The sequence below is a fragment of the Oncorhynchus masou genome, chromosome 32 (genome assembly GCF_036934945.1).
Source record: "Oncorhynchus masou masou isolate Uvic2021 chromosome 32, UVic_Omas_1.1, whole genome shotgun sequence".
Classification (NCBI taxonomy): domain Eukaryota; kingdom Metazoa; phylum Chordata; class Actinopteri; order Salmoniformes; family Salmonidae; genus Oncorhynchus; species Oncorhynchus masou.
In genome coordinates, this window is record NC_088243.1 from 83,445,543 (window position 1) to 83,464,603 (window position 19,061).

The following is a 19,061-nucleotide window of genomic DNA, read 5'->3' on the forward strand; positions in this document are numbered from 1 at the left end:
ACTCTACCTTAATGCCCTGTACTCTACCTTAATGTCGCTGTACTCTACCTTAATGCCCTGTACTCTACCTTAATGCCCTGTACTCTACCTTAATGTCGCTGTACTCTACCTTAATGCCCTGTACTCTACCTTAATGCCCTGTACAGTACCTTAATGCCCTGTACAGTACCTTAATGCCCTGTACTCTACCTTAATGCCCTGTACTCTACCTTAATGCCCTGGACTCTACCTTAATGCCCTGGACTTGACCTTAATGCCCTGAACCCTACCTTACTGCCCTGAACTCTACCTTAATGCCATCTAGGGAGTCCTGTAGGCAAAGGGAGTCCACAAAGGGAGTCCTGTAGGCTCTAGTTTATTCCTATCTTGATTATTGTCCAGTCACATGGAGAAATCAAATCAAATTCTATTTGTCACATACACATGGTTAGCAGATGTTAATGCGAGTGTAATATATGCAGTAATATCCAACGAGTAATCTAACCTAACAATTTCACAACAACTACCTTATACACACAAGTGTAAAGAAATGAATAAGAATATGTACATAAAGATACATGAATGAGTGATGGTACAGAACAGCATAGGCAAGATGCAGTAGATGGTATCGAGTACAGTATATACATATGAGATGAGTAATGTAGGGTATGTACACATTATATGAAGTGGCATTGTTTAAAGTTGCTAGTGATACATTACATAAAGATACATGAATGAGTGATGGTACAGAACGGCATAGGCAAGAAGCAGTAGATGGTATCGAGTACAGTATATACATATGAGATGAGTAATGTAGGGTATGTACACATTATATGAAGTGGCATTGTTTAAAGTGGCTACTGATACATGTATTACATCAATTTTTCCATTATTAAAGTGTAAAAATGGATGTAATAAATGTATCACTAGCCGAAGTGTTACCAAAAAAGACCTAGTTAAGCTGCAGCTGGCCCAGAACAGAGCGGCACGTCTTGTTCTTCATTGTAATCAGAGGGCTGATATATAATCTATGCTGCCAGTCTCTCTTGGCTGAGAGTTGAGGAGAGACTGACTGCATCACTTGTTTTTAGAAGAAACATGAATGTGTTGGAAATGTCTAATTGTTTGCTTAGTCTCTGACACACATATTTACCCCACCAGACATGCCACCAGGGGTCTTTTCACAGTCCCCAGGTCCAGGACAAATTCAAGAAAAGGTACAGTATTAAACAGAACCATGAATGCATGGAATCCCCTTGGTGGGGTGAATGCATGGAATCTAATACACATATATACATGCAACATAAGTGAACAGCAAAACCTGGTTTCAAAAATAAATAAAGCAACGCCTCACGGCACAACGCCTCTCCACCATGTGACCTGCTTGTTGTGTGTATGAACTGACATGTGATCTACTTGTTGTGTGTATGAACTGACATGTGATCTACTTGTTGTGTGTATGAACTGACATGTGATCTACTGGTTGTGTATATGAACTGACGTGATCTACTTGTTGTGTGTATGAACTGACATGTAATCTAGTTGTGTGTATGAACTGACATGTGATCTACTTGTTGTGTGTATGACATGTGATCTACTAGTTGTGTGTACGACATGTGATCTACTAGTTGTGTGTATGAACTGACATGTGATCTACTGGTTGTGTATATGAACTGACATGTGATCTACTAGTTGTGTGTATGAACTGACATGTGATCTACTGGTTGTGTGTATGTACTGACATGTGATCTACTAGTTGTGTATACGACATGTGATCTACTAGTTGTGTGTATGAACTGACATGTGATCTACTGGTTGTGTATATGAACTGACATGTGATCTACTAGTTGTGTGTATGAACTGACATGTGATCTACTGGTTGTGTCTGAACTGACATGTGATCTACTAGTTGTGTGTATGTACTGACCTGTGATCTACTTGTTGTGTGTATGAAATGACATGTGATCTACTTTGTTGTGTGTATGTACTGACATGTGATCTACTTGTTATGTGTATGTACTGACATGTGATCTACTGGTTGTGTGTATGTACTGACATGTGATCTACTTGTTGTTTGTCTGAACTGACATGTGATCTACTTGTTGTGTGTATGACATGTGATCTACTAGTTGTGTGTACGACATGTGATCTACTAGTTGTGTGTATGAACTGACATGTGATCTACTGATTGTGTATATGAACTGACATGTGATCTACTAGTTGTGTGTATGAACTGACATGTGATCTACTTGTTGTGTGTATGAAATGACATGTGATCTACTTTGTTGTGTGTATGTACTGACATGTGATCTACTGGTTGTGTGTATGAACTGACATGTGATCTACTGCTTGTGTATATGAACTGACATGTGATCTACTAGTTGTGTGTATGAACTGACATGTGATCTACTTGTTGTGTGTATGAAATGACATGTGATCTACTAGTTGTGTGTATGTACTGACATGTGATCTACTGGTTGTGTGTATGAAATGACATGTGATCTACTAGTTGTGTGTATGAACTGACCTGTGATCTACTTTGTTGTGTGTATGTACTGACATGTGATCTACTAGTTGTGTGTATGTACTGACATGTGATCTACTGGTTGTGTGTATGAACTGACCTGTGATCTACTAGTTGTGTGTATGTACTGACATGTGATCTACTGGTTGTGTGTATGAACTGACCTGTGATCTACTAGTTGTGTGTATGTACTGACATGTGATCTACTGGTTGTGTGTATGTACTGACATGTGATCTACTGGTTGTGTGTATGAACTGACCTGTGATCTACTAGTTGTGTGTATGTACTGACATGTGATCTACTGGTTGTGTGTATGAAATGACATGTGATCTACTAGTTGTGTGTATGTACTGACATGTGATCTACTGGTTGTGTGTATGAACTGACCTGTGATCTACTAGTTGTGTGTATGTACTGACATGTGATCTACTGGTTGTGTGTATGTACTGACATGTGATCTACTGGTTGTGTGTATGAAATGACATGTGATCTACTAGTTGTGTGTATGTACTGACATGTGATCTACTGGTTGTGTGTATGAAATGACATGTGATCTACTAGTTGTGTGTATGTACTGACATGTGATCTACTGGTTGTGTGTATGAAATGACATGTGATCTACTAGTTGTGTGTATGTACTGACCTGTGATCTACTTTGTTGTGTGTATGTACTGACATGTGATCTACTGGTTGCGTGTATGTACTGACATGTGATCTACTAGTTGTGTGTATGTACTGACATGTGATCTACTGGTTGCGTGTATGTACTGACATGTGATCTACTGGTTGCGTGTATGTACTGACATGTGATCTACTGGTTGTGTGTATGTACTGACATGTGATCTACTTGTGTGTATGTACTGACATGTGGAACTGATAGATACACTATATGTTCATGTTTTAAATGTATGTAAATTGTAAAGTCTTTTGTCTGTCATGTATTATTTGTTATGTGTCAGACCCCAGTGAGACGAGCTGTCACCATCGGCGTCGACTAATGAGGATCCTAATATATCAAATAAACCTATATAATACACTGAACAACAATATAAACACACCGTGCCAGAATTTCAAAGATTTTACTGACTTACAGTTTATATCAGGAAATCAGTCTATGGAAATAAATTAATTCGGCCCTAATCTATGGACTTCACACGACTGGGCAGGGGTTCAGTCATCGGTGTGCCTGGGAGGGTGTGGGCCCACTGAGGACCCACAAAAATGGCAGCCAATCAGAATGAGCCCCCCCCCCCCCAAAAAAACCTCTTTATTACAGACAGAGATACTCCTCAGCACCCCCTCAGACGATCCCACAGGGGAAGAAGCCGGATGTGGAGGTACTGGGTTGTCATGGTTACATGTGGTCTGTGGTTGTGAGGCCGGTTGGCGTATTGACAAATTCTCTAAAAGGATGTTGGAAGTTGCTTATGATAAATAAATTAACATTCAATTCTCTGGCAACAGTTCTGATGAACATTCCTGCAGTCAGCATGCCAATTGCATGCTCCCTCAAAACTTGAGACATCTGTGGCATCGTGTTGTGTGACAAAACTGCACATTTTAGAGTGTCCTTTTATTGTCCCCCAGCACAAGGTGCACCTGTGTAATAATCATGCTGTTTAATCAGCTTCTTGATATGCCACACCTGTCAGGTGGATTAATTGTATGGCAAAGGAGAAATGCTCACTAACAGGGATGTAAACACATTTGAGAGAAATAACCTTTTTGTGCTTCTGGAACATCTTTTTATTTCAACTCTTGAAACATGGAACCAACAAGTCACATGTTGCGTTTACAGCCAGCTTATCGTTAACTGTCCATGAGACTGACTTTGATTTCTTTAGTTTTTATTTGGTTTATAGGAGAGTCTGTGTTACGGATATAGTTATCCTGTGAGTGTGTGTATCCTGTGTGTGTGTTTCTTTTCTCTCCTTCTCCTCTTACAGGTGAAAATCATCACTCCCCAATCAGTCAACAATCAATCATCAATCAGAAGACACACCTCCTCCTATTTCCTAACCTATCACAGTTCCTTCCCCATGGTTTAAAAACCCCATCATTTGTTTGTTCTAGAGCTCAATCTCTCTGTAAATGCCATGTCTGTAGGTCTCTGTGTTTCACTCTCGCTTTGTGTCTTAACCTCTCTTTTGTTTAAGCACCTCATAGCACTTTGTCATCACCTGTGAGTATTGTTTTTGGTTATGGTGTTTGTTTGTTGCTGGTGGGAAAAGGGGGAAACCAAGACAAGTCGCCCATGGGCATACACTACCCAGTAGGTGAACTTTGTTAAATACACTAGTTAGAACTGGGCGGACCACCCACTGTATTTTTGGTTAGTTAGTTAGCTGTTGTTAAAGTAGGCTAGTCTAGCTTAGGGGTGTTTTTTAATACTTATTGTTTCTTTCCTTGGGTCCAGCTCAGCCCCTTTTCCTGCTCCCCCCATTACCGTGTGTTTATAAATAAACCTGGAGTTTGACGGTAGATTTCTGTTGTCGTGGTTATTTCGTTCACACTTTTACTTTGTCACAACAATAATTTGCATGAGTTATGTTACAGGTCTCATTACCATCCCCCCCCTAGACTGTCGGGCCAAAAGGGATTCGTAACAGTCTGTAATAACAGTTTAATATCAGAGACCACAGAGAGGTGGTCAGAACAAAAACAGACATTATCACACAAGATGCATTGCTGCCGTTACTTATTTTACAGAATGTCTGTTAGTCTTATCAACGACTCAGAACAGAGAACACTCAGACAACACAGTCCTGATGACTGACTCAGTAGAACAGAGAACACTCAGACAACACAGTCATGATGACTGACTCAGTAGAACAGAGAACACTCAGACAACACAGTCCTGATGACTGACTCAGTAGAACAGAGAACACTCAGACAACACAGTCATGATGACTGACTCAGTAGAACAGAGAACACTCAGACAACACAGTCCTGATGACTGACTCAGTAGAACAGAGAACACTCAGACAACACAGTCCTGATGACTGACTCAGTAGACCAGACAACACTCAGACAACACAGTCCTGATGACTGACTCAGTAGAACAGAGAACACTCAGACAACACAGTCATGATGACTGACTCAGTAGAACAGAGAACACTCAGACAACACAGTCCTGATGACTGACTCAGTAGAACAGACAACACTCAGACAACACAGTCCTGATGACTGACTCAGAACAGAGAACACTCAGACAACACAGTCCTGATGACTGACTCAGTAGAACAGACAACACTCAGACAACACAGTCCTGATGACTGACTCAGTAGAACAGACAACACTCAGACAACACAGTCCTGATGACTGACTCAGTAGAACAGACAACACAGTCCTGATGACTGACTCAGTAGAACAGAGAACACTCAGACAACACAGTCCTGATGACTGACTCAGTAGAACAGACAACACTCAGACAACACAGTCCTGATGACTGACTCAGTAGAACAGACAACACTCAGACAACACAGTCCTGATGACTGACTCAGTAGAACAGACAACACTCAGACAACACAGTCCTGATGACTGACTCAGTAGAACAGAGAACACTCAGACAACACAGTCCTGATGACTGACTCAGTAGAACAGAGAACACTCAGACAACACAGTCCTGATGACTGACTCAGTAGAACAGACAACACTCAGACAACACAGTCCTGATGACTGACTCAGTAGAACAGACAACACTCAGACAACACAGTCCTGATGACTGACTCAGTAGAACAGACAACACTCAGACAACACAGTCCTGATGACTGACTCAGTAGAACAGAGAACACTCAGACAACACAGTCCTGATGACTGACTCAGTAGAACAGAGAACACTCAGACAACACAGTCCTGATGACTGACTCAGTAGAACAGAGAACACTCAGACAACACAGTCCTGATGACTGACTCAGTAGAACAGAGAACACTCAGACAACACAGTCCTGATGACTGACTCAGTAGAACAGAGAACACTAAGACAACATAGTCCTGATGACTGACTCACCTCAATACCCACAGGTGTGTATCTCAGTTCAATACCAGCAGGTGTGTATCTCAGCTCAATACCAGCAGGTGTGTATCTCAGCTCAATACCCACAGGTGTGTATCTCAGCTCAATACCAGCAGGTGTGTATCTCAGCTCAATACCAGCAGGTGTGTATCTCAGCTCAATACCCACAGGTGTGTATCTCAGCTCAATACCAGCAGGTGTGTATCTCAGCTCAATACCCACAGGTGTGTATCTCAGCTCAATACCAGCAGGTGTGTATCTCAGCTCAATACCAGCAGGTGTGTATCTCAGTTCAATACCAGCAGGTGTGTATCTCAGCTCAATACCAGCAGGTGTGTATCTCAGCTCAATACCAGCAGGTGTGTATCTCAGCTCAATACCAGCAGGTGTGTATCTCAGCTCAATACCCACAGGTGTGTATCTCAGCTCAATACCAGCAGGTGTGTATCTCAGCTCAATACCAGCAGGTGTGTATCTCAGCTCAATACCCACAGGTGTGTATCTCAGCTCAATACCAGCAGGTGTGTATCTCAGCTCAATACCAGCAGGTGTGTATCTCAGCTCAATACCCACCGTCTAAGACAATCTATTTCTCCTCAGCTTTTTACTCAAAGACACTGGGAGTCATCTGAGTGCAAACAACAAGGCAACAAAAACAATAATAATACTGCTTCCCTGAAAACACCATCTATCTACCAATACAAAACCTCCCATATGATTCCCAATGAAAACAGCATGATCTATCTACCAATACAAAACCTCCCATATGATTCCCAATGAAAACAGCATGATCTATCTACCAATACAAAACCTCCCATATGATTCCCAATGAAAACAGCATGATCTATCTACCAATACAAAACCTCCCATATGATTCCCAATGAAAACAGCATGATCTATCTACCAATACAAAACCTCCCATATGATTCCCAATGAAAACAGCATGATCTATCTACCAATGAAAACAGCATGATCTATTTTAATAGAAACACTCCCATATGATTCCCAATGAAAACAGCATGATCTATCTACCAATACAAAACCTCCCATATGATTCCCAATGAAAACAGAAACAGAGAGAAGAGTGGCATATCTAAAGAGCTTTGATAGTGTGTGTGTGTGTGTGTCAACTCAAATTGTATTTGTCACATGCGCCAAACATAACATTTCACCCTTACTGTGAAATGCTTATTTACAGAACAAGTCCTTAACCAACAGTGTAGTTCAAGAACTATTTCCTAAATAAACTAAAGTAGAAAATCAAATCAAATCAAAAGTAAAACAATACAATTACAATACCGATATTGAGGCTGCTTACAGTGGTTACTGGTACTGAGTCAATGTGCTGGGTACAGGTTAGTCGAGGTCATTTGTACATGTAGGTGGGGGTAGAGATAATAAACAGAGAGTAGCAGCAGTGCTACGGGGGGGGGAGGGGGTTGTCAGGGTGTGTGTGCATGTGGTGTGTGTGCCTGAGGCCTGTCTGTGTGTTTGTGCGTGCATACGTACATCTGTATGTGTGCTAGTGTATGTGAGAGAGGGAGAGAAAGAAAGCTCTGGTAGTGTGTTAGCTAACAGACTCCATTTTGTATTGCTGCTCGCTGCGACTGCAGTGGTTTTCTAAGAGGAGAATAAGCTGTGAGTCAATGCCCTACCAACAGCCTCTTAGCTTCTCTCTCGATCCTCACTCTCTGCTACTTGCTCTCCCTCTGCCTCTGCTTCCCTCTCCCTCTGCTTCTCTCCCTCCTCTCGCTCTCTTTCTCTCTTCTCTCCCTCTCTCTCCCTCTCTCTCTCTCCTCCCTTCTCTCTCTCCCTCTCTCCTTCCTTCCTTCCTTCCTTCTCTCTCTCTCTCTCTCTCTCTCTCTCTCTCTCTCTCTCTCTCTATCCCTCTCTCTCTCTCTCTCTCTCTTTCTCTCTCTCTAACCCTCCCTCTCCTTCTCTCTCTCTCTCTCTCTCTCTCTCTCTCTTTCTCTCTCTCTCTCCCTCCCTCTCCTTCTCTCTCTCTAGCTCTCTCTCCTGTCTCTGTTTCTGTCACTACCCCTAAACTCTCTGTATGAGTCTTGCTTCTCCTCTATTGCTCAGTTATCTCTCCCCCTCTCTCTGCCTCTCTATATCTCTCCTCCCTTCTCTCTCCCTCTCTCCATCTCTCTCTCCTTCCTTCCTTCCTTCCTTCCTTCCTTCCTTCCTTCCTTCCTTCCTTCCTTCATTCCTTCATTCCTTCATTCCTTCATTCTTTCCTTCCTCTCTATCTATCTCTCTCTCTCTCACTTTCTCTCTCCTCTCACTGTTTCTCTTTCTCTCCCCCTCTCTCTGCCTCTCTCTCTCTCCTCCCTTCTCTCACTCTCTCACTCACTCATCCCCCTTTCTTTCTCTCCTCTCTGGTATCACACCTATCCCATCAAGTCTTTGTTTCACTCTCATTACAATAATTTCTTCATTTATTCTGAACCCAGCAATACCTACTCCTCGTTGTATAACAGCAGAGAGCATGGTATCCAACATCAGGTATACAGCATCAAGCAAACACCGTTACATGTTAACGCACGCCTGTCAACAACATACATATCTGGCCTACCAGAGGAGGCTGGTGAGAGGAACTATAGGAGGATGGGTTGAATGTAATGGCTGGAATGGAATTAATGGAACAGAGTCAAAAGTGGTTTCCATATGTTTGATGTGTTTGATACCATTCCATAATTCCATTCCAGTCGTTACAATGAACCGGCTCTCCTATAGCTCCTCTCACCAGCCTCCTCTGTGGAAGACATAGACGTCCAAAATAACATCCTTAGAAAGCAACGAGATCCAACAATATCAGCAGAAAATTATCCTTAGAAAGCAGTGATATCCAACAATATCATCAGAAAAACATTCTTAGAAAGCAACGAGATCCAACAATATCATCAGAAAAACATCCTTAGAAAGCAACAAGATCCAACAATATCATCAGAATAACATCCTTAGAAAGCAACGAGATCCAACAATATCATCAGAATAACATCCTTAGAAAGCAACAAGATCCAACAATATCAGCAGAAAATTATCCTTAGAAAGCAGTGATATCCAACAATATCAGCAGAAAAACATCCTTAGAAAGCAGCGATATCCAACAATATCATCAGAAAAACATCCTTAGAAAGCAACGAGATCCAACAACATCATCAGAGCTGTGGTGGAAAAGATGTGTGAAGAGGTTAGATGTGGAGCTACTCTGTTCCTGCCCTCCGCTCCAGTAGATGTTACGGACATGAGCGAGAGACGGTTCCTTACCTAGTACGCCGACGCGGTAGTTCAGGGTGATCACGATGACGTTCCCGTAGCTGGCCAGGACGCTCCCGTCGATCATATTCCCGGTCCCCTCCATGTAGGATCCCCCGTGAATGTACACCATCACCGGTTTGGCCCCGGTGTCTCGTATGTCTGGAAGAGTTGTTCATCATTAACACATTCACATTGCCATCCTCTCTCTCGTCCAGAGCAGCACGGGGTTAAACTCAAACACTCAGACAGAGAGCAGTGGGTGAAACACCACAGACACACACAGACACCTCCCAGGTACCAGCTACTCTATGACAGAGAGCAGTGGGTGAAACACCACAGACACACACAGACACCTCCCAGGTACCAGCTACTCTACGTTGGGATTAAATCTAGGGCTCTGTCCAAAATGGGACACTATTTACTACATAGTGCACTACCTTTGGCCAGGGGCACTAGACAGAAGTAGTACACTATATAAGGAACATGATGCCATTTCAGACACACCCCCAAGTCAAAAACCCAGTTTGGATAGAAAAAGATTAGACTATGTCATGATTTGACTTCCATTTGAAGACAGATGAATGTTAAGTCAATACGTCGGGGAAAAGGAGAATCTGTCACTAGTCAACAGCACTTGGGCTGGCGATGTAGCTGGATGTTGTACAGTACCTTAGAACTCTCCTCGGGTGAGTCTCACTACAGCGTTATAATCCAATTGTGTCTTGTTTAGGCCCCTAGGAGGCCAGCTTGCTTCCCAATAAAGAGCATTATCTGTTCTGATGACATACCTGACACCCTAACCTAATAAACACTACTTATGCCAGTCACTGTTGACAGTAATATGTAACCTCGTCACCTAATAGACACAGCTGTTTGTCTGCTACTGTACATGTTGTATGTACATACAGGATATACTACATGCATATAGTATAATACAGTACAGTATATGAAACAGAATATACTACATGCATATAGTATAATACAGTACAGTATACGAAACAGGATATTATATTGGGGTGGCAGGTAGCCTAGTGGTTTGAGTGTCGAATCCCCGAGCTGACAAGGTAAACATCTGTCTGTCTGCCCCTGAACAAGGCAGTTAACCCACTGGTCCCCAGTAGGCCGTCATTGAAAATAAGAATTTGTTCTTAACTGTCTTAATTGTCTAGTAAATGAATGAGCTAGTGGACAAAGCTAAGCTCGTCTACATGCAGGTCAACTGTAGGCCTAAGTGCTGCTATCAAAGTTAACGTTATCTACTATATTGCAGACCTAGCAGAGGTCTGTGATGCATTTCCATGGTGTATGAAATGTCCCCTCATGTTTAAGTTAGGTTTTTCAGAATAAGGCTTTGATTCATAGCTTAGTCGGCCCGAGAGCACCTGAGAGATAAAATAACTCTGGAAGCTTAGTGGAAGAAAAAGGCCCCTCTCTCACACTCTCAATATGTCTCTCACAGGTTCTCTCTCACACTGCCTCCACTATCTCTCTATCTGTCTCTCACAGTTCTCTTTCCTCTCTCACACTGCTTTCCCTATGTTTAACCCCCTCTCTCCCCTCTTCCTCTCTCTCTCCCTCCTCTCTCTGTGTCTGTTTACCTCAGCCTTAAGAAAGGAGAGAGAGAGAGAGAGAGAGAGAGAGAGAGAGAGAGACATTGGATTGTAATTCAGAAAGACTATATTGTATTCAGGTTGTCATGGCGACGGCAAGCCGAAATTCAGAATCCTCAAGAAGGGCTAATCAGGGACAACATCCTCCTGAATATAGAGTCTGAATCTATTGCATCTGCTGGAGCACACACACAATCACACACACTACCCACACGCTCCTGTCCTTGTGTGGTAAAGGAATATTGTGTATACATGGTATCTCTTTATTTATGGGTTTCTTCATCTATCTAGCTGGTATCTGGGAGACCTTGGCTAAAAAATCATTTACAAAGCCACACAGACATCTAATTCAAACAAGAATAGGATGAGGAGCAGGAGGAGGCGGAGTAGGAAAAGGAGAGGGAGGAGGAGGAGTAGAAGGAGGAGAAGAGGAAGGATGAGGAAGAGAGGAGGGAGGAGGAGGATGAGGAAGAGAGGAGGGAGGAGGAGGAGTAGGAGGAGAAGAGGAAGGAGGAGGGAGGAGGGAGGAGGAGGAGGAGAAGAGGAAGGAGGAGGAAGAGAGGAGGGAGGAGAGGGAGGAGAAGGAGAAGAGGAAGGAGGAGGAGGAGTAGGGGGGGAGTATGGGGAAGAGAGGGAGGAGGAGGAGGAGGAGAGGGAGGAGGAGGAGAAGAGGGAGTATGGGGAGGAGGAGGAGAAGAGGGAGGAGGAGGAGGAGGAGAGGGAGGAGGAGGAGAAGAGGGAGTAGGGGGAGGAGGAGAAGAGGGAGGAGGAGGAGGAGAAGGAGGAGGAGGATGGGGACGAGGTGTGGAGAAGGAGGAGAGGGAGGAGGAGGAGGAGTAGGAGGAGGGGAGGAGGAGGAGGAGGGAGGGAGGAGGAGGAGGAGGAGGAGACGGAGGAGGAAGGAGGAGAGGGAGGAGGAGAGAAGAAGGAGGAGGAGGAGAGAGGGAGGAGGAGAGATGGAGGAGGAGAGGGGGGAGGAGGAGGAAGAGGAAAAGAAGGAGGAGGAAGAGGGAGGGAGGGAGGAGTAGGAGGAGAATGAAGAGGAGGAGTAGAGGGAGGGGGAAGAGGAGGAGAGGGAGGAGGAGGAGAGGGAGGGAGGGAGGAGGAAGAGGAGGAGAAGGAGGAGAAGGGAGGAGGAGGAGGAGAGGAAGGAAGAGGAGGAGGAGGAGGAGGAGGAAGAGGAGGCAAAGGAGGAGAAGGGAGGAGAGGGAGGAGGAGGAGAGGGAGGGAGGGAGGAGAAGGAGGAGAGGGAGGAGGAGGAGGAGGAGGAGGAGAGGGAGGAGGAGGAGGAGGAGGAGGAGGAGGAGGAGGAGGAGAGGGAGGAGGAGGAGAGGGAGAAGGAAGAGGAGGAGGAAGAGGAGGGGGAGGAGGAGGAGGAGGAGGAGGAGGAGGAGGAGAGGGAGAATGAAGAGGAGGAGGAGGAGGAGAGGGAGGAGAGCGAGGAGAGGGAGGAGAGCGAGGAGAAGGAGAGGGAGGGAGGAGAAGGAGAGGGAGGGAGGGAGGAGATTGGAGGAAGAGGAGGAGAGGAAGGAGTAGGAGGAGGAGAGGGAGGAGAGGGAGGGAGGAGGGGGAGGGAGGAGGAAGAGAGAGGAGGAGAAGTGAATGCATGGGGTACATAAGCAAGAGAGAAAGAGAGAGAGAACATTCCAGAGCCACACGAGTTCCACAGAGGAGCACAGATACAAAGGAAATGGAAAAGAAAGGCAGGCAGGAAAGGAGGAAGGAAGGAGAAATAAGAAAAGAGATTAGTCATGTCAATGTTATCGGTTGCCTCTTTTGTTGATTCACATCATGTTCCCATGACTACGGGGTAGATATCACCGTGGGAATGTCAACGTTCCACAACAGTTCACCTGATCTATCATTTTATTGACCAGATTAGATTGATTACTGATGTGTCACAGATCAGGAGGGATGTATTGTATTTGCTGTCACAGATCAGATGGGATGTCTTGTATTTGCTGTCACAGATCAGATGGATGTATTGTATTTGCTGTCACAGATCAGGAGGGATGTATTGTATTTGGTGTCACAGATCAGATGGGATGTCTTGTATTTGCTGTCACAGATCAGATGGATGTATTGTATTTGGTGTCACAGATCAGGAGGGATGTCTTGTATTTGCTGTCACAGATCAGGAGGGATGTATTGTATTTGCTGTCACAGATCAGGTGGGATGTCTTGTATTTGCTGTCACAGATCAGGAGGGATGTATTGTATTTGCTGTCACAGATCAGGTGGATGTATTGTATTTGCTGTCACAGATCAGGAGGGATGTATTGTATTTGGTGTCACAGATCAGATGGGATGTCTTGTATTTGCTGTCACAGATCAGATGGATGTATTGTATTTGGTGTCACAGATCAGGAGGGATGTATTGTATTTGCTGTCACAGATCAGGTGGGATGTCTTGTATTTGCTGTCACAGATCAGGAGGGATGTATTGTATTTGCTGTCACAGATCAGGTGGATGTATTGTATTTGCTGTCACAGATCAGATGGATGTATTGTATTTGCTGTCACAGATCAGGTGGATGTATTGTATTTGGTGTCACAGATCAGGTGGGATGTCTTGTATTTGCTGTCACAGATCAGGAGAGATGTATTGTATTTGGTGTCACAGAAATGAGTGCAGTAATACAGAACATCAGGGATAATGCTCCATTTATATTCCATGTTAATCTTTCTTTCTTTTTTTTACAGTGAAAAGCATAATCGGTATGGAAGCTTGTTCCTTACTGAGTCATGCGGCTTCACGGCACAGTAATGATGTCACTAGTTGATTGTAACCAATGAGGGACACTAAAACCGTCATTAGTATTTGTGACTTAAACCTCATAGATCTCTGAGTTCTGACTCACGACCTCTGGAAGGTAAAAACCTAATTAAAACAAATCACACTTTACAATTCATACACAATGTTCTGTAGGACTGCAGGCTATATGCTGTATGCTAGGGGCAGAAAAGAGAGATTAGATTAATTACATACCTAATAAACACAATTCATATCTGACCTTGAATATAATGAACATAAAATCTAATTTCACTGTTAACTCAATGACCTGAACAAGGAATAAACATGAAAAAACCAAAGTGCAAAAAAATGACAGATTTTGAAATGTGCTTGATGACACACACACACACACAGACACACACACACACACACACACACACGCACACACACACACGCACACACACACACGCACACACACACACACACACACACACACACACACACACACACACACACACACACACACACACACACACACACACACACACACACACACACACACACACACACACACACACACACACACACCAATTACTAAAAACCCCTTCTACAGTAGAGGACATATTTCGGGAAGCGAGGAAGGAGAGAGAGGACAGAGGAGAAAATACCCTACAGAGAGAGAAGACAGAGGAGAAAATACCCTACAGAGAGAGAGGACAGAGAGAATACCCTACAGAGAGAGAGGACAGAGCAGAACATACCCTACAGAGAGAGAGGACAGAGCAGAAAATACCCTACAGAGAGAGAAGACAGAGAAAATACCCTACAGAGAGAAAGGACAGAGAGAATACCCTACAGAGAGAGAGGACAGAGCAGAACATACCCTACAGAGAGAGAGGACAGAGCAGAAAATACCCTACAGAGAGAGAGAGAGCAGATGAGAAAATACCCTACAGAGAGAGAGAGCAGAGGAGAGAATACCCTACAGAGAGAGAAGACAGAGAGAATACCCTACAGAGAGAGAGGACAGAGAAAATAGCCTACAGAGAGAGAGGACAGAGAAAATTCCCTACAGATAGAGAGGACAGAGATAATACCCTACAGAGAGAGAGGACAGAGAGAATACCCTACAGAGAGAGAGGACAGAGGAGAAAATACCCTACAGAGAGAGAGGACAGAGAGAATACCCTACAGAGAGAGAGGACAGAGGAGAAAATACCCTACAGAGAGAGAGGACAGAGAAAATACCCTACAGAGAGAGAGGACAGAGGAGAAAATCTCATCCTAAAAGGTTCCCAGTTCACTCAGGCTAAATGGAGGTGTGGGGACGGAGGGAAGAGAGGGAGGAGAGGGAGGAGAGGGAGGAGAGGGGATGCTCCCACACATAAACTCAGCAAAAATTTCAGGACCCTGTCTATCAAAGATAATTCGTAAAAATCTAATTAATTGCACAGATCTTCATTGTAAAGGGTTTAAACACTGTTTCCCATGCTTGTTCAATGAACCATAAACAATTGATGAACAAGCACCTGTGGAACGGTCGTTAAGACACTAACAGCTTACAGACCGTAGGGAATTAAGGTCACAGTTATGAAAACTTAGGACACTAAAGAGGCCTTTCTACTGACTCTGAAAATCACCAAAAGAAAGATGCCCAGGGTCCCTGCTCATCTGCGTGAACATGCCTTTGGCATGCTGCAAGGAGGCATGAGGACTGCAGATGTGGCCAGGGCAAAAAATTGCAATGTCCGTACTGTGAGACGCCTAAGACAGCGCTACAGGGAGACAGGACGGACAGCTGTTCGTCCTCGCAGTGGGAGACCACGTGTAACAACACCTGCACAGGATTGGTACATCCGAGCATACTTGTAGGCCTGTTGTAAGGCAGGTCCTCACCAGACATCACTGGCAACAATATTGCCTATGGGCACAAACCCAATGTCGCTGGACTAGACAGGACTGGCAAAAAGTGCTCTTCACTGACAAGTCGAGGTTTTGTCTCACCAGGTGTGATGGTCGGAGTCGCGTTTATCGTCAAAGGAATGAGCATTACACCGAGGACTGTACTCTGGTACAGAATCGATTTGTAGGTGGAGGGTCCGTCATGGTCTGGGGCGTTGTGTCATAGCATCATCGGACTGAGCTTGTTGTCATTGCAGACAATCTCAATGCTGTGTTCTACAGGGAAGACATCCTCCTCCCTCATGTTGTACCCTTCCTGCAAGGTCATCCTGACATGACCCTCCAGCATGACAATGCCACCAGCCTTACTGGAAGACAGGAATGCCAGTGGTCTGCCATGGCCAGCGAAGAGCCAGGATCTCAATCCCATTGAGGACGTCTGGGACCTGTTGGATCGGAGGGGAGAGCTAGGACCATTCCCCCCAGAAATGTCCAGGAACTTGCAGATGCCATGTTGGAAGAGTGGGGTAACATCTCACAGCAAGAACAGGCAAATCTGGTGCAGTCCATGAGGAGGAAATGCACTGCAGTACTTAATGCAGCTGGTGGCCACACCAGATACTGACTGTTACTTTTGATTTTGACCCCACATTTATTCAGGGACACATTATTCCATTTCTGTTAGTCACATGTGTAACGGCATTGCTCCTCCTCTTCTGAGGAGGAGAAGTGAGAAGGATCGGAAGACCAATGCGCAGCGGGGTAAGTGTCCATAATGTTTATTTAAAGACATAAACTGAACACTAGAAAACAATAAACGTGAAACGAACTAAACCGAAACAGAACCGTGTGGCAACAAACACTCACGGAAACAAACACCCACGACTCAAAAGTGAAACCCAGGCTACCTAAGTATGATTCTCAATCAGAGACAACTAACGACACCTGCCTCAGATTGAGAACCATACTAGGCTGAACTCAAAACCCCAACATAGAAAAACACACATAGACTGACCAACACAACTCACACCCTGACCATACTAAATAAATACAAAACAAAGGAAATAAAGGTCAGAACGTGACATGTCTGTGGAACTTGTTCAGTTCATGTCTCAGTTGTTGAATCTTGTTATGTTCATACAAATATTTACAAATATGTTAAGTTTGCTGAAAATAAACGCAGTTGACAGTGAGAGGACGTTTGTTTTCTTGCTGAGTTTCGATCACAGAAACACAGACATGTAGATGGGTGAAATACTACAGTGTGACATCACAGCAGCAAGATGTGTGACCTGTTGCCACAAGAAAAGGGCAACCAGTGAAGAACACACACCATTGTAAATACAACCCATATTTATGTTTATTTATTTTCCCTTTTGTACTTTAACTATTTGCACATCGTTACAACACTGTATATATACATAATATGACATTTGTAATGTCTATTCTTTTGGAACTTCTACGAGTGTAATGTTTACTTTTAAATTTATTGTGAATTTCACTTATTTATATTATCTTCTTCATTTGCTTTGGTGTGTGTGTGTGTGTGTGTGTGTGTGTGTGTGTGCGTGCGTGTGCGTGCGTGTGTGTGTGTGTGTGTGTGCGTGCGTGTGTGTGTGCGTGCGTGCGTGTGTGTGTGTGACAGTGGAGTAGGGTGAGTCTTTGGATACCTGTCAGAGCCACTCAGTAGGAGGCCTGGCTGGATGAGACCGCTCTCTCTCTCAGTCAGTATGGATCAGTGTTGTAGGTTGTGGACATTCCTCAGTGTGTCAGTCAGTATGGATCAGTGTTGTAGGTTGTGGACATTCCTCAGTGTGTCAGTCAGTATGGATCAGTGTTGTAGGTTGTGGACATTCCTCAGTGTGTCAGTCAGTATGGATCAGTGTTGTAGGTTGTGGGGGGCATTCCTCAGTGTGTCAGTCAGTATGGATCAGTGTTGTAGGTTGTGGGGGGCATTCCTCAGTGTGTCAGTCAGTAGGGTCAGTGTTGTAGGTTGTGGGGGCATTCCTCAGTGTGTCAGTCAGTATGGATCAGTGTTGTAGGTTGTGGGGGCATTCCTCAGTGTGTCACTCAGTATGGATCAGTGTTGTAGGTTGTGGGGGGCATTCCTCAGTGTGTCAGTCAGTAGGGTCAGTAATGTAGTAGTGAAGGTGGGGACGTGGCATGATAGTGGCCTGGTGTACTGGGACATATTACTGTACATGTTGTCTTTATGGGTCAGACTGACTTACACGTCAATACACCTGCTATGTCAACTCTGTTACTATGACTTCTGGTTGACTTCTGGAATGCCAAACACTATATGTATGAAAAAAGGTTGATGGGGTCAATTCGGTTTAATTCAGGAAGTGAGATGACATTCCATTAATGAATTGAAAAACTCCATCCCCATCCTCAACAACCACATCTTCAACAACCACATCCTCAACAACCACATCTTCAACAAATCACTATCTCTGTATGGCCATGGACAGACCTTGGTTCTATCTCTGTATGGCCAAGGACAAACCTTGGTTCTATCTCTAAGATCATGGACAGACCTTGGTTCTATCTCTGTATGGCAATGGACAGACCTTGGTTCTATCTCTAGGATCATGGACAGACCTTGGTTCTATCTCTCTAATGCAATGGACAGACCTTGGTTCTATCTCTCTAATACCATGGACAGACCTTGGTTCTATCTCTGTATGGCCATGGACAGACCTTGGTTCTATCTCTCTAATGCCATGGACAAACCTTGGTTCAATCTCTGTAAGGCCATGGACAAACCTTGGTTATATCTCTAATGCCATGGACAGACCTTGGTTCTATCTCTGTATGGCCATGGACAAACCTTGGTTCAATCTCTAAGGCCATGGACAGACCTTGGTTCCATCTCTAAGGCCATGGACAGACCTTGGTTCCATCTCTAAGGCCATGGACAGACCTTGGTTCCATCTCTAAGGCCATGGACAGACCTTGGTTCCATCTCTAAGGCCATGGACAGACCTTGGTTCTATCTCTGTATGGCCATGGACAGGCCTTGATTCTATCTC

The 19,061-nt window shown here is 44.2% G+C and overlaps 1 protein-coding gene across 1 annotated transcript in view; it reads right to left on the reverse strand.

Moving 5' to 3' along the window:
- The window catches only part of LOC135526713 (neuroligin-3-like), a 304,073-nt gene that overhangs the window by 235,794 nt on the left and 49,218 nt on the right, over positions 1-19,061 (reverse strand). The window contains exon 2 of the mRNA XM_064955310.1: positions 9,790-9,939. Coding sequence (XP_064811382.1) covers positions 9,790-9,939 — 150 coding nt within the window. The remainder of the gene's footprint in view (positions 1-9,789; positions 9,940-19,061) is intronic.